General features: G+C 36.7%; 2 protein-coding genes across 3 annotated transcripts in view; one reads left to right on the top strand and one right to left on the bottom strand.

Moving 5' to 3' along the window:
• Window positions 1–13,784, bottom strand: part of LOC110840944 (allergen Per a 4) — a 168,062-nt gene that overhangs the window by 100,244 nt on the left and 54,034 nt on the right. The gene's annotated exons all lie outside the window — the stretch shown is intronic.
• Window positions 62–8,156, top strand: LOC147874874 (uncharacterized). 2 transcript variants are annotated; one of them, XM_087358625.1, is made up of 6 exons: window positions 62–297; window positions 3,310–3,425; window positions 3,977–4,098; window positions 5,024–5,106; window positions 6,554–6,640; window positions 7,382–8,156. In XM_087358625.1, the coding sequence occupies exons 2-6, from the start codon at window positions 3,324–3,326 to the stop codon at window positions 7,456–7,458; spliced, it is 471 nt and encodes a 156-aa protein (XP_087214751.1). In that variant the 5' UTR covers window positions 62–297; window positions 3,310–3,323; the 3' UTR covers window positions 7,459–8,156. The 2 variants fall into 2 exon arrangements, with proteins under 2 accessions (XP_087214751.1, XP_087214748.1); XM_087358622.1 differs by having other exon boundaries at window positions 7,378–8,156.

Below are 13,784 nucleotides of genomic sequence, written 5' to 3'. Positions count from 1 at the left end.
GTTTTTTTACACTGTGGCAAAACATGCGATAAGTACTTCAGTTTAAAAAAATATTACCTTAACCTCATTTTCTAATCACTTATGACATAAAACACTCCTATGAACAATTTACGTTACGATTATATTTACCCTTATGATAAACTGCGGTGATAATATACACAGGGAGGTCAAGTATTTCTTCTGTTCTACTTATTTCACAATTCAGGAGGCGCAGAAAAACCCTCGCTTTACGAATATATAAACGCATAACCTGTCCCAAGGAATTCACAAAGGAGACGCAGAAGAGTCCCAGGTCACGTAAGTAGCCAACACATAATTAAGTACTAAGGGCCTACATTGCTCGTATTCCTCAAATACTATTAGAGCGGACGAATTAAGGGACAGGAAGTGGATTATGGCATGGGAAGACGTAAGAAATGCATGCATTTTAATTAGAAATAAGACAGGATAGGCGCACTAGCAGCGCAACATAGGAACGGAGTGGTCACCCAGCAACCCTGAGGATGAAAACAGAGATGGTTCTCGAAACGTTGGAAGCAGATTTGGTTTGTTCATGTGGAATCTGAAAATCTTATTTTTGGCCTGTGAACCTGTGACGTTTTATAAAGAAATTCTTCATGTTTCAGTTATATAGAGAATGTTCAAAAAAGATGTACACTCAAAGTTGTTGTTTGTATTGGTTGTGAGTATACATTTTTGGGGCATTCTGATTGTACATTTATAATTCATAACGATGACTATAATACTACTACTACTACTACTACTACTACTACTAATAATAATAATTCAATTCATTTATTAAAGTGCTTAACAACAGGCAAAGAGGCCAATAACAGCCAAGCATTAACAATACAAAAACAAACAAACAATAAACTAAAAATATAAATGTACAATATTAATTTATTGCAAAATAATTAATAAGCAAATGAGCTAAATATACCTAAGTAATATAATTCAATTAATAATACTAAATAAAACAAAACAGAAGAAACTTATAAAATTAAAACTACAAAATAAAATGCAGTCAGCACAGCAAGTGAATAAACAAAAAAACAATGATTATTGTTTAAAAAGCTGACTGACATCAGTAAGCAAAATACGATCTTTGTTAAAGATGTCGATGCTCCTACAGACTGCATTGGCAGCAGAAACACATCTGGCAGAGGGACTGGCCTTGAAATTACGTTGTACAGTAAAGGTAGAATAGTCTCTGATAGTCCTAGTGAGTATGCAGAGACTAACTGTATCAAAAACAGATGAGCAACTAATTTTGCCTTTAAAAACATTAACGAGGAAAAGCGCATCCAAAAGCCTCCTCCTTAAATGTAACGATAAGAAATTTAATCTAACTAATATTTCATCATAATTATAGGCACACACGCCATTAAAGAATCTAGCGTAACAAAGAGCTACAAATTTCCTTTGAATCCTTTCCAGTTTAAATGAATCAGTATTAGTAATAGAGTTCCAAACAACGGATGCATACTCAATTTTGGAACGGACTAAGGTACTGTACAAGACCAAAAGGCTATCAACAGTGGAGAAGGAAGAAGTAATGTACCGAATCAAACCTAGCATTTTTAAGCTATGTGAGAATTTACAGTTGATATGCTGGTGAAAATAGAGCTTACAGTCCAGTAGAACACCGAGATCTTTAACACAATGGGAGCGTGCCACCAGGTGGTTACACAATTTGTAATTAAAGTAAATACTGTTTGTCTTTCGGGTGAACGATATAACAGTCGTTTTACTTAAATTAAGTTGCATCCCATTCACAAGACACCAATTTTGCACTGAATGGATGTCGTCCTGCAACAGTTTGCAGTCATCAACATCGCTAACACTCCGATATATCTTTAAGTCATCAGCAAATAAAAGGCACTGTAAATTGTGTATGGAGTCGCAGATGTCATTAATGAATATATTAAAAAGTAAGGGGCCTAGGGTGGAACCCTGAGGCACTCCACACTTAACACAATAAGGATACGAAAGAGTTCCAGAGACACGAACAAAGGATTGCATGTCAGAAAGATAACTATGGAACCAATCAACATAACTGGGTGATAGTCCAAAGTTTCTAAGTTTACCAAGAAGAATATTATGAGGAACTAAGTCAAAAGCTTTAGTAAGATCAAAGTAAACATAATCAGTTTGTCCTTGAGTAGTCACTGTAGGTAAAACGGAATTAAGGTAAGTAGCCAAATTGGTTGTTGTGGAATTAAATTTACGAAAACCACGTTGTGTGGGACTTAATTTGTACTTAAATTTTTTTTGCAAATGATCATAAACAATAAATTCAAATATTTTAGGAAAGTTACTAAGAATAGAGATGGGTCTATAATTACTAACAGTGGAACTGTTTCCTCTTTTAAACACGGGAACAACAGCTGTTTGTTTCCACAGGGACGGAAAGGTGGCACTATTTAAACTTAAATTAAAAATATAGGTTAATAAGGGAGTAAAAATACCAGAACAACCCTTAATTACTAACGAAGGAATTCCATCTAACCCCACGCACTTTGAAGGTCTGAGGCGCTTGATCGCCTTGCTAACTTCAGCAGGAGAGATCGGAGCGGCGGGCAAGAAATCTGAAGTAACAGTATCTTTACGACTAACGGACCGGAAAGAAGTGATAAAGATTGATTCAAAATGGGTAACAAATTCATCAGCAATGTGTTTGGGGTCAGTGATAAACTGATCACCAATTTTTAGCTGAATAAAGGAATTATCTTTTCTTTTGAAATCTGAAACGTATTTCCAAAAATGCTTAGGGTGAGTCTTAAGACTGTCATCAACAGACTTTAACCACCTCCGCCTATCAGACTTAATGGTAGCCTTAACTAATAATAATAAAATAACTTTCTGAAGCATAATATTTACTTTGGGTAGCACTCCACTTTAACATTCATTATCTCAGCGGTTTGCCCAAACAGTGCATATACGTAGATGTTTCGTGTCGTTATCAGAATAGACAGCTTACACCAGGTGGCCTTTGTAACGAAGACGGGTCGCATATCCCTTGAGGTAGAAACTGCATTTTGAATTATTACTTTGGTTTAGCGGCATATTTCAAAGGTTTAAACCCCTATGCCCTTTTCTTGAGTTATGAAATGATTCATATATGTTTCCCTACGTAATATGTGGGATAGAGAGGTGAGACGCGGAGGAAAATGGAATGTCCGTAACAACAATTAATGTAGGTTTGATAACGCAGTTTCTCTCTGTGTGAAACATGCAGGTCCACATATGCGTTCAGTATACTCAATGAATGACGAAAATATGAAATTAAGAAAGTTTATATTATTACAGGAACTGCAATTAAGATGTATCTTATCATCCTTCTTGGCGTAGTCGGCAAATTGGCGTTGGTTTCCGGTGAATGCGATCTTGGTACTCCAAAACTGGAGAATGTTGATTGGAATGAAGTAAGTACTGACACACAACAATTATATAATTTTAACCGTCACACAAATATTTTATTGGACATTATAAACAATTTTATCACAAGTATCGGATCAAATTGACAATCAACAGGCGACTAATGAACGTAATGCAAAAATAATTTAAGATTTAAAGTCTGAAGAATGCTGTCTTCTGGGTTGCTGTGCCGTGTAGTCTGGTATAAGTTCACCGACTTTTCAGAGCTCCTTGCTGCCTCCATCATCAGGGCGATTGCGATGATGGAGGCAGCAAGGACCTCTGAAACGTCGGTAAACTCCTACCGTCTACACTGCACAGCAACCCACAAGACAGCCATCAATAAGGATTATGTTAAGACTCACCAATATACACCACTACTGTGTTCCCCAGAAGATGACTGTAGCCAGTGTCATTAAATTTACTTCAGCCACCGACATCTGAGCTCACTCCGTTAACTCCCCCCACAAGTTCCATCGTCGCACTAATCAAAGTGCAACAAGAAAACTATCGGTTTAGACAGGATTTGTGTGTCTCAGTCTCTCTAATGATCTTACAGTTGGCAGGTCACTGGTACTTGTTTTGTCACACATCGAATAATGCAGAAGACAATTTTGACTGTGTTTATGCCAACTACGATTACAAGAAAACGCGATCTGTTACCTTGGTACATGAAAAGAGGTGAGTTTAAAACATTAAGTAATCGAATTAAACTCGTTAAAGGGTTTCTATTCTTTGCTTAATTACGTGACACTCACAGTCTCGTGATACAAGTGCTTTGGCACGGAGGCCTCTGAGAGGCCTTTTCACTGATATCTTAAATATAAAAAGTTGTCAGTGGAACCATGGTTCCGGATAATTTGACGTAAATACGTCATACCTGCTTTACAATTGAGTAAAGTTTGATTAAGACTTTGTTTATTTGACTTGAATTAGTTACGCTTAAGATGGGTCTGTGGTAGCTGAATTTAATGTAAAGTAAGGTAATGTAATGAAATGTTTTATAGGTAACAACAATGCTAAGTAGACAAATGACGTTTCCTTGGTAACAATAATGCCGAGTAAACAATTGACGTTTCCAAGGTAACATAACAATGCGGTTACACCTTTTCCTTTCACTTTTTGCCGAATGACACTGCCCCGAAAATATAGACGTATTTACGTCAAAAACATTTCTACTCAAGTTATAGCGCAATCACAAGAAACATTCAAACTTCAAACGAGTTACAAAATATTATTCAGGGTTTCTTTTGAGTCGGTCAACCTTAAAATATTCCCTTTATTATAGAGACGCAATTCGTCTACGTAACGTTGGGTTAGTGTCCACAACTGACACGGCTTGTTGTTCGAGGTTAAACTGATTTCGGTATTGTACATCTCTCACTCTCTGGTACAGTTTATGGGAAAATACGAGTTGCTGTAGGTACTGTATTTTTTCCAATGAAGCTGTCCGTCCGTCTGTATTCTCATTATTGTAAGCATCTCAATTACAGTAAATCTAGGATACGTTGCCAGTTAAAGATTCTGACCGTTTATAATGTAATAAGATAAATATTTTCTAGTCAATTTATAGGTTAATGAACAGTATGTTCTTTTTCGATTCTAGCACAGGTTTACAATTTGAAACAATCTTTGGACAGGCTTCTAACATTAAAACAAACGGATACTTTGATAACATCAGCAAAAAATGTAAGTATGAACTGAAGTGTCTAGTTACATTTTATTCAGGAAACAATTCCAAACGCTTTCGCGAAGAAAGTAAATTGTGTCATTTAAGTTGCCTCTGAAGCCAGTTTGAATAAATTCAAAACTGTCCAAATTTCTACTTCACTTGCTTATTGCCTTAGAGTGTTTATAATAATCTTCGACACAGGTAATCTGTTCATTAAAGCTGAAATACTGAAATATTACCTATTAATACTGAGAAACATACGAAACCCTTAACATATCCTCTGTGCAAAATTTTGATACTGAGAGTTAAAATAGTTTACCACTGTGCTGAAAACACCACTTCACAAACATCTTTTCTGGCGCCAAGGCTGAAACACATAAATATATCGTGCAAGATACAATATTTTACATTTAAAAATAAATTCACCCATAGCAATATATATATATATATATATATATATATATATATATATAAATCCCTCAAGTTACGGTGAGGTCTAGTATGCCCATATCTCAAAATTCTGTTAAAGGCAATTACTTAGTGATGTGTGGACCTGCTTGCAAAAGTAAGTTAGTAACATTTTAAATAACTGGCAATGCCGACTTAATCCAGCTTCCTCACATAGACAAACTTTACACACGCAAGTCACCTAGAAATCTAAATGCGGTTTCAGGTATGTGCAAGGTTAAGATATCGTGCTTCTCTTTTAAGTATTCCAAAAACAATGAAATACGAGGCTCGTCTACAAAGTAAGTTTCCCTGGGGCCGTTTACAGAAACAAAACACAATTTCATGGAAACATTTATTGCAACAGATACAGCAAGTGTCCAGCTATTTTTCAACATATTCGCCACCGGAATTGAGACATTTGTCATACCGTGGGACCAACTTTTGAATACCTGTGTCGTAGAAGTCTGCCGCCTGGGATTGGAACCACTGTGTGACAAACATCTCCGCCTGTCTGTCATTCTCAAAACGCTGACGCTGACCGGACAGGAATTTCTTCAGGTGTAGGAAAAGATGGAAATCACTGGGAGCGAGGTCCGGGCTGTAGGGTGGATGATTAACCACCTCCCAGCTGAACTACTGCAGGAGACTTGCTGTCCGTCGAGCCGTGTGCGCCTTAGCGTTATCACTGACCGCACTTCACAGTCGGCGGGAGCTGGAATAAGAACCTCCATCTTCAACAGCTGCAACGATGCTACTGTGAGAACGCGGGAAGTACCGTTAGTGCATGCACCATGCTACGTCATTGCTCTATCACGTACGCACAGTCTCTTCGCTCAATATAAGGTTTGCTAGCTGTGGGACGAGTGAGAAACTTACTTTTGAGACGCGCCTTGTAGGTTAGTTCACGGTCGGATTCGATTGGTCTGTATTATTCAAAGGATTTAACTTTGTTTACTGCAGCATACAGAAATGATTTCTGTCACTTGAACAAATTTTTATTTTTCATTTCTGCAGCATTTTGGACTGGCAGATACCTTCTGTTGGCAATCGAGAGAGACAGTTTCTTCGTAATGACGTTTTGCTCAGAGCAGGGTGGAAATAGTAAGTATAAATCTTGATGATCACTTTATTAAGGGACTCGATGCTTCAACACCAAATACAGAGACGTTGAGTCCATACAGCATCACAGCCCAGAAGAACATCCTCGTATTCACAGATAAGATAACTTCAGATCCCACACGTATATCTCTTGCTACACATACACTAGGCTATAAAAGGCTGAGCATTTACTTTTTTCAACATTTCTACCCCATCTGTCCCTGCATAACATTCCTTGACGTTCTGGCACTTAACCTCCTGCTGATAAGGACGGTAAACCACCGCCGTCCCTATAAAGGCGCATACCCTCAGCCATCTTGTGTGTTTTTCGACTCAGAAAAACTCTTTAATAGGCCCATTTATTATTTGTGAAGACATAATTTCCTGAAAATATAAATTTTTAACATTTATGTGCCACCAAACCCTTGACGTTGAGAGTGGGATACTCTATAAAGTCTCTTTTCAAAAATTTTATACGCTCTTCTCCCTTACCCAAAACTTGCCCTATGCCGTATCCACCTCACCTTCTATGCTTTAAAACAAACATAAGGAACAAATCATCATGTTCGTTGTTACGTCAACTTGTCACTTTATCGCCTTTTACTCAGTCAAAATGTACCTGTATCAAGTTATTTGAGAAGTCACAAACTCATATGCATTAATTTGTTTAATTCGTTCACTTATTTAAACAGTTTTCATAGTTATTTATTTTCATGTGTTCATTTGTATTTTTAAACGAGAAAGCTCAGGCGGATTGGACGACCGGGTTTCAATTCCCGGCTTGGCCAAGAATTCCTCCCCACGTCCAGAACGGCTCATAAACCCTCCCAAGCTCCTGTCAAACGGCAACCTGGAGGAGGGTGTAAAGCGACCGGAACTCGCAGATGACTGTCGACAGTAAACAGATGAAGAACGTGTGGCGTCACTGCCTCCATTGCTAACTTTGGGAGCGCACGAACACAATGGAAATATTTGTACTGCACAATTGTTTTTTGTTGTAGGGTGTAAGGGGTAACATCTTCTGTTGAAAGCATTATTCAAAAGGCAGATTTTTAAAGATATGAATCTTTTGTATAAAGATAGGTTTCTGAGTCTAATGGAACATATAAACTGAGGCCAGAGGGGCTTGACAAATTATGCCAACCCATGCATATCAACACAAATATCATTTTACATATAAAAAGTTTCATTTAACGCTCCATTGCTAATGAGTATCCGATTTCTGAAATACGGCATCATGTAGTGTGGACTGTGTCTCTGATTTTTCGAATAACCTTACTGTCTCCATCTTCAAGGTAAAGTGGCTATCAAATGGCTCCTGCTGATACTTGTATAGCAGGCCACACGTCGTGGGGACCCGTTTAATTTGCTTCTACATGAAGCCATCATTCGGAAACATAAAACTTTCCCTTGAAACCTAAGAGTTTAGATATATTTCATAATAACTTGTTCATACATGCATACTTCCTGTTCTATCACTGGTGAAATCAATTACAAATTAGTAAATGTCTGCTACACATCTGTGTCTATTTTCTTTAAGATGATACATTTTCAAAGCAAATTTTATTAAGGCCTGTCCTCACCTCATTCCTCTTCACATAACATTTTAAGTATATAGAAGTAACTCTTAAGTTTGGAGATGTGTTCCAACTTAGCGCACACAGCTGAAGCGTCCAACTTAAGAACACAACGCATTTTCAAATCTGTGCCCACAAGGTCACATTTATTCTTGGAGTATACAGCTTTATGAGTGTAAAACAATCTTCTAAATTCGAGCCTGATTTTAATCGACTGAAATCGACCGACAACTGGGGATGGACTGCGATAGATCGGAAAAGATGAGACATTTTTTATTCCACTGTCAAAAACCGCTCTTCTCCACACATGAATAAAGAAGATTCTAAAATCTCATGATATAGGAGCCAGTAATCTAGACGTTTGACTGAAAGAGCGCGCTTTCGTCAAACGAGGCTATTTTGGCGACTCTGGTGGGGTTTGGAGGAGTCTGCTGTATCTCGCGGAACGAAAGCACAGCCTATCAATATTTAATAGATTTTCAAGGGTTCTGTAGGATATACATCTGTCTTATGAAATACATTAAACTTTATTGCATATACCCCTCCAATTCCATATAACCGATAACAGTCAAATACTGACTTCAGCAGAAAAAGACCTAAATCGTGTCGTGTGCTAAATATGTTTGCTAAAAAATAAGAACGTATGACACTTGTATGTGCATTGAGCGGCCACATTTAGTTTTCGTAGGCCATCGGGAACTAAGTCATAACGCATAAAACATCGACGAGCCTCAAATTTCACATGTGTTCTTAGATTTACAATTCTGTATTTATGACTCTCGGTTTCATGGACACACTACGAAAGTGAATTTCTGTATGGAGACAGATCTTGAAGAAATGCTGAATGCTGTATATTAGTAAGTTAAAATTTCAAAGGCGGCTGCGATGCGAAACTTTGATATTTTGTTTGGCAAATCAGGTAAAGTGTACAAGATTCAATTAAAACCACTTATAATCTCCCTACATTCAAGTAAAAATGTACTTTCGGATGAACGTAGAATTAAAAAATTATTGTCGCAACCTTTGTTTCGTATTATTTCATATCTTCGAGTCCAGGTTCACGCAGAGTAGTTAATGCAATAATACCATGATTAGCACTCAGGATACGCTCCTAGCAACCTAGAACCTCAAATCTTGAATCGTAAAATTCAGTTTCAACGACTCACGTCTAATAAATACAAATTCGGTTATAACGAGATCCAAGAGACACAGGAAAAGTGCTCGTTATAACCGTTACTCGTTGTAACCATTATTGTAACTTTTGGTGTTACTCACTTCATTGGTTAGTTTGCCGGGCAGTTCTTCTCCGTAGGTCTTCTGATAATCTGTAATATAAGAGAAGAAAGGATTAAGAGACTTGCACCCAAATCGTAGGACATTCTCTGTTCAAACGACGTAGCTGTGTAGCGGAATCATTCTGCCCTCCCCGCCTAGGGTAACCATTTTGGATCACAATATATTTGCCCTGATACCTGAGAGCCCCCTTAGGCCCTGGGTATCCCCGCCTCACAGAGTCTGCGGGGATTTCCGCCACACCACCGCAACTAGGAATTTGTTCTTCGTGAGTGCCGTACCGCACTAAGTGAGATCTGAGAAAGGAAATCAAAACTACACGCCCTGAATGTAGACTGTAAATATCGTAGAAGGATTAGAGATTGCTATCCGCGGGAATTTGAAATGTGAAATGTTTGGATGACATAAACGGACAAAGCGATAATAGATCCTAGTCCCTCGTAAGGCAGTTCAGCAATTGCTCGATACACCCGTGAAGTTCTTTAACCGTAAAATGTTTCTCATAAAATACATAATTTCCAGCCAACGCTTCTCTTTTTGCTCGCAATAGCCGAGATCTCGTTATAAATGAGTTCAAATCTAATACGTAGATGTCAACATAATTCATAAGTCATTGCCATTTCGAATTCGTGTGACAAATAATAATTTCTTCAAGTATGTGTCTGTGTTTTAAGTGTAATATTCTTTACGTTTCAAGGATTTTAATAAACAATATTTTAAAAATAAACACAGAAACTATTATTTTGGTTTTGAGGTTGTATATTCCTTACCTAAAAGTTTCATATTCAAAATATCATAATCATGTTAGCTGATAACCCGTCGGAGATTGAATATGAATTTCTCCTGATCAGGAAATCTAGGTTTTACTAGGTAACTTCTGCCAGACTACACGGCTCAACAACCCTGAAGACAGCCAACTTCCAAGTTTTACTCTTGCAACGAAACAATTCATGGTTCCTACTGGAAATCCACTGCCCTGTACTCCTGGAAACAAAATAATTACCCTGCAATTATTTATGAGGGTTTACGTATTTACTATGTGGGTCGGCATTTCGTGATGAACCTTAGTCGCCTCACACATGTAACGCTGTTCGTTTAATGTGTAGTCAACTTATGGGGCTCCTTGCATAGGGATTCAGCCCGTCGCAAGGTCTCGACCTACATAGAAAACAGCATAACATAAATATGAAGAAAGAAAATCAGGCAAGATTATTGTTTTGTATACTTTGATTTTCAGGTTCTTAGAAATCAGACGGGAAGACAAAATATTTTGAACTGAGAATTTGCAAGCATTTCCAGAATTTCATCTACTCCTAACTTCCTCATGAGTGTCATTTTCATTTGTTTTTGTTGTTCCCAGATATTTGAACTTTGTAACCCTTTCAAATTTCTTATTAGCTACCCTAAGATAATTTTGCCCGCCTGTCTGCAGATAACAAGATACTAACATGTACTTAGCTTTTTCTGAATTTACTTCCAGCCCCACCCGTCTACCAGCCTCTAGTAAAACTTCTGCGTTCCTCTTTATTGTATTCATATCGTCCCCCAGTAAATTAACATCATCAGCATATGCCAATAGCTGAAGTGTCCCATTCAATTGCAAATCCTCCTGCCTATCTTGGACTTTCCTGATAGCGTATTCTAGCGCAAAGTTAAAGAGCAAGGGAGACAAAGCATCTCCTTGTTTTAGACCGTTCTTGATGAGGAATGTCTCAGATACATATTTACCTACTCGAATTTTGCTGCAGGTTTCATTTAAGCACATTTTTTTTAGACTCACTAGCTTCTTTGTTATACCAAATTCAATAAGAATATTATATAACACTTTCCTCTTCACAGTCATAGGCTTTTTTGAAATCTATAAATAATTGATGTACGGTCCCACCGAACTTCCATTTTTTCTCTAGTATCTGACGAATGCAAAAGATCTGATCAATCGTTGATCTGTTACGTCTGAACCCACACTGATGATCCCCAATAATTTCATTCGCATATGGGGTTAATCTTGCCAAACGAATGTTGGATAGAATTTTGTATGAGGTTGATAGCAGCAAAATTCCTCGGTAATTACCACACTCAGTCTTGTGCCCCTTCTTATGAATAGGAATAATTATGGATTCCTTCCATCGTTGTGGCATCTCTTCCTTATCCCAAATTAACTTAATAAGCTGATGGATCCTCATATGCAACCTTTTGCCACCTGCTTTAATTAATTCTGCTGGACTCTGATCAATTCCTGGAGATTTATAACTTTTCAACTTCCCAATGGCTAGTTCCACTTCATCTAAGCTAGGTTCTGGCACCAACAGTTCAGCTGTATGCATTTTAATCTGTCTAATATCACCAGTCTCATAAACATTTAAGAGCTCGCTAAATAATTTTTTCCACCTATTCACAATTTTTATTGGATCTGCAAGCAAATTGCCACTATCATCCTTTACCAAATTGGTCTGTGGTTGATATCCTTTCTTAAAGTTATTAATGCCTCTGTACAGGTCTCTGATATTTTTTCCTTATTATTTGTCTCAAGTTCAGCAATTTTGCCCTTCAGGTATTCCCTTTTCTTATTCTTAAAAGTTCTACTAGCCTCATGTCTCAGGTTACATAGATTATCCGCATTTGTTTTGTTTGGGGCCTTCAACCATTGAAATTTTTTTCATAAGATAGTGTAATTGCGTCATATTGCGAATATTCTAACAATTATTTATTTTCATCCGTCTTATCACAATATTTAAAATTTCTTATAATTAAGATAATAAAATATTATTGATGTTCCATATCGATTGATCGATTTACATTTTGGAACATCCTTTACACAACATGTTTCAGTTTTTATAAAACTATCTTCAGGTGTATAAGATTTACGAACTTAAAACTCAAATATTATTCCATTTGGTGATGTTTTATGCCATTTGTTTTTCGAATAAACATAAACAACAAATATAACTTACCGGGTATATACAAATTAAAATGTAAAGACTGTCCATTAACATATATAGGACAAACTGGCCGCACTTTCACACATAGATACAAAGAACATATTGCAGCCATAAGACACAATAAAGACAGTTCCGCATACGCAAAACATATTCTAAATACAGGACATGCATATAATACAATAAACGAAACAATGGACATATTAAAAATAGTACAAAACAAAAAAACATAGGAATACAATAGAAAAATATTACATACAACAAACATATAAACAAAACATTTGCCTAAATTACAATAACATATTACTTAATAATCCCATCTTCAATGCACTACAGATCATTAACCCCAACCCCGACAGCCACCTTTCACTTACTCCTTCCACAAGCAACCACAGTCAGTATTGACCCACACCTATACGATGACAGTCGTACTTCTGGATATATCGGAACAAACAATCAATCCTACATCTAAGGTATGTTTTATTTTTATTTATATCTTACTGCTACTTTTATCTATAATTTATATATTTTTCATTTTATTCTCTAAATTCTTTTATAAATTCTTTCAAATTCTTTAGTGTTTCTTTCAATCTTCTACTTACAGACCGATATGTACATCTGATTAAATTGAAGAAAGGACAACACCTCGCCCAAATTCGAAAAACAAATGGCATAAAACATCACCAAATGGAATAATATTTGAGTTTTAAGTTCGTAAATCTTATACACCTGAAGATGGTTTTATAAAAACTGAAACATTTTGTGTAAAGGATGTTCCAAAATGTAAATCAATCAATCGATAAGGAACATCAATAATATTTTATTATCTTAATTATAAGAAATTTTAAATATTGTGATAAGACGGATGAAAATAAATAATCATTGAAATTTTGTTTGCTCCCTTCGATCTATTAATTTGGAACATTCCTCATCAAAACAAAGTTTATTTTGCTTTCTCCTGTGGTATCCTACTTTCTCTTTGGCTGAAATTATGATGCAGTTTCTGACATTTTCCCACTCCCTGTTGATGTCCACACTTTCATTACCTTCATTTGTCTCTAAAATTTTAAACCTATTTGAAATTTCAACTTGATATTGTTCCTTCTCCTGTCCCTCACTTATTTGTTTCAAATCAAATCTTTCTGTGTCGAAATTTTGTTTAGTTCGTCTACTTACTGAAAGCCGCTCCCTCACTTTCGCTACCATCAGATAATGATCAGTGTTACAGTCTGTTTCTCTGAAAGACCTCACATCAATTACATTTGTCTGCCTTCTATTATCTACTAACACATGATCTATTTCATTGTGTGTGCTCCCATCTGAAGTGTCCAAGTGTGTTTA

Source organism: Zootermopsis nevadensis, unplaced genomic scaffold (genome assembly GCF_977971745.1).
Source record: "Zootermopsis nevadensis isolate Lab colony 2312 unplaced genomic scaffold, Znev_1.0 Znev_ptg000003l, whole genome shotgun sequence".
Taxonomy (NCBI): Eukaryota; Metazoa; Arthropoda; class Insecta; order Blattodea; family Termopsidae; genus Zootermopsis; species Zootermopsis nevadensis.
Note: the sequence above shows the minus strand (reverse complement) of the source record. Positions and strands in the feature narration are given on the sequence as shown.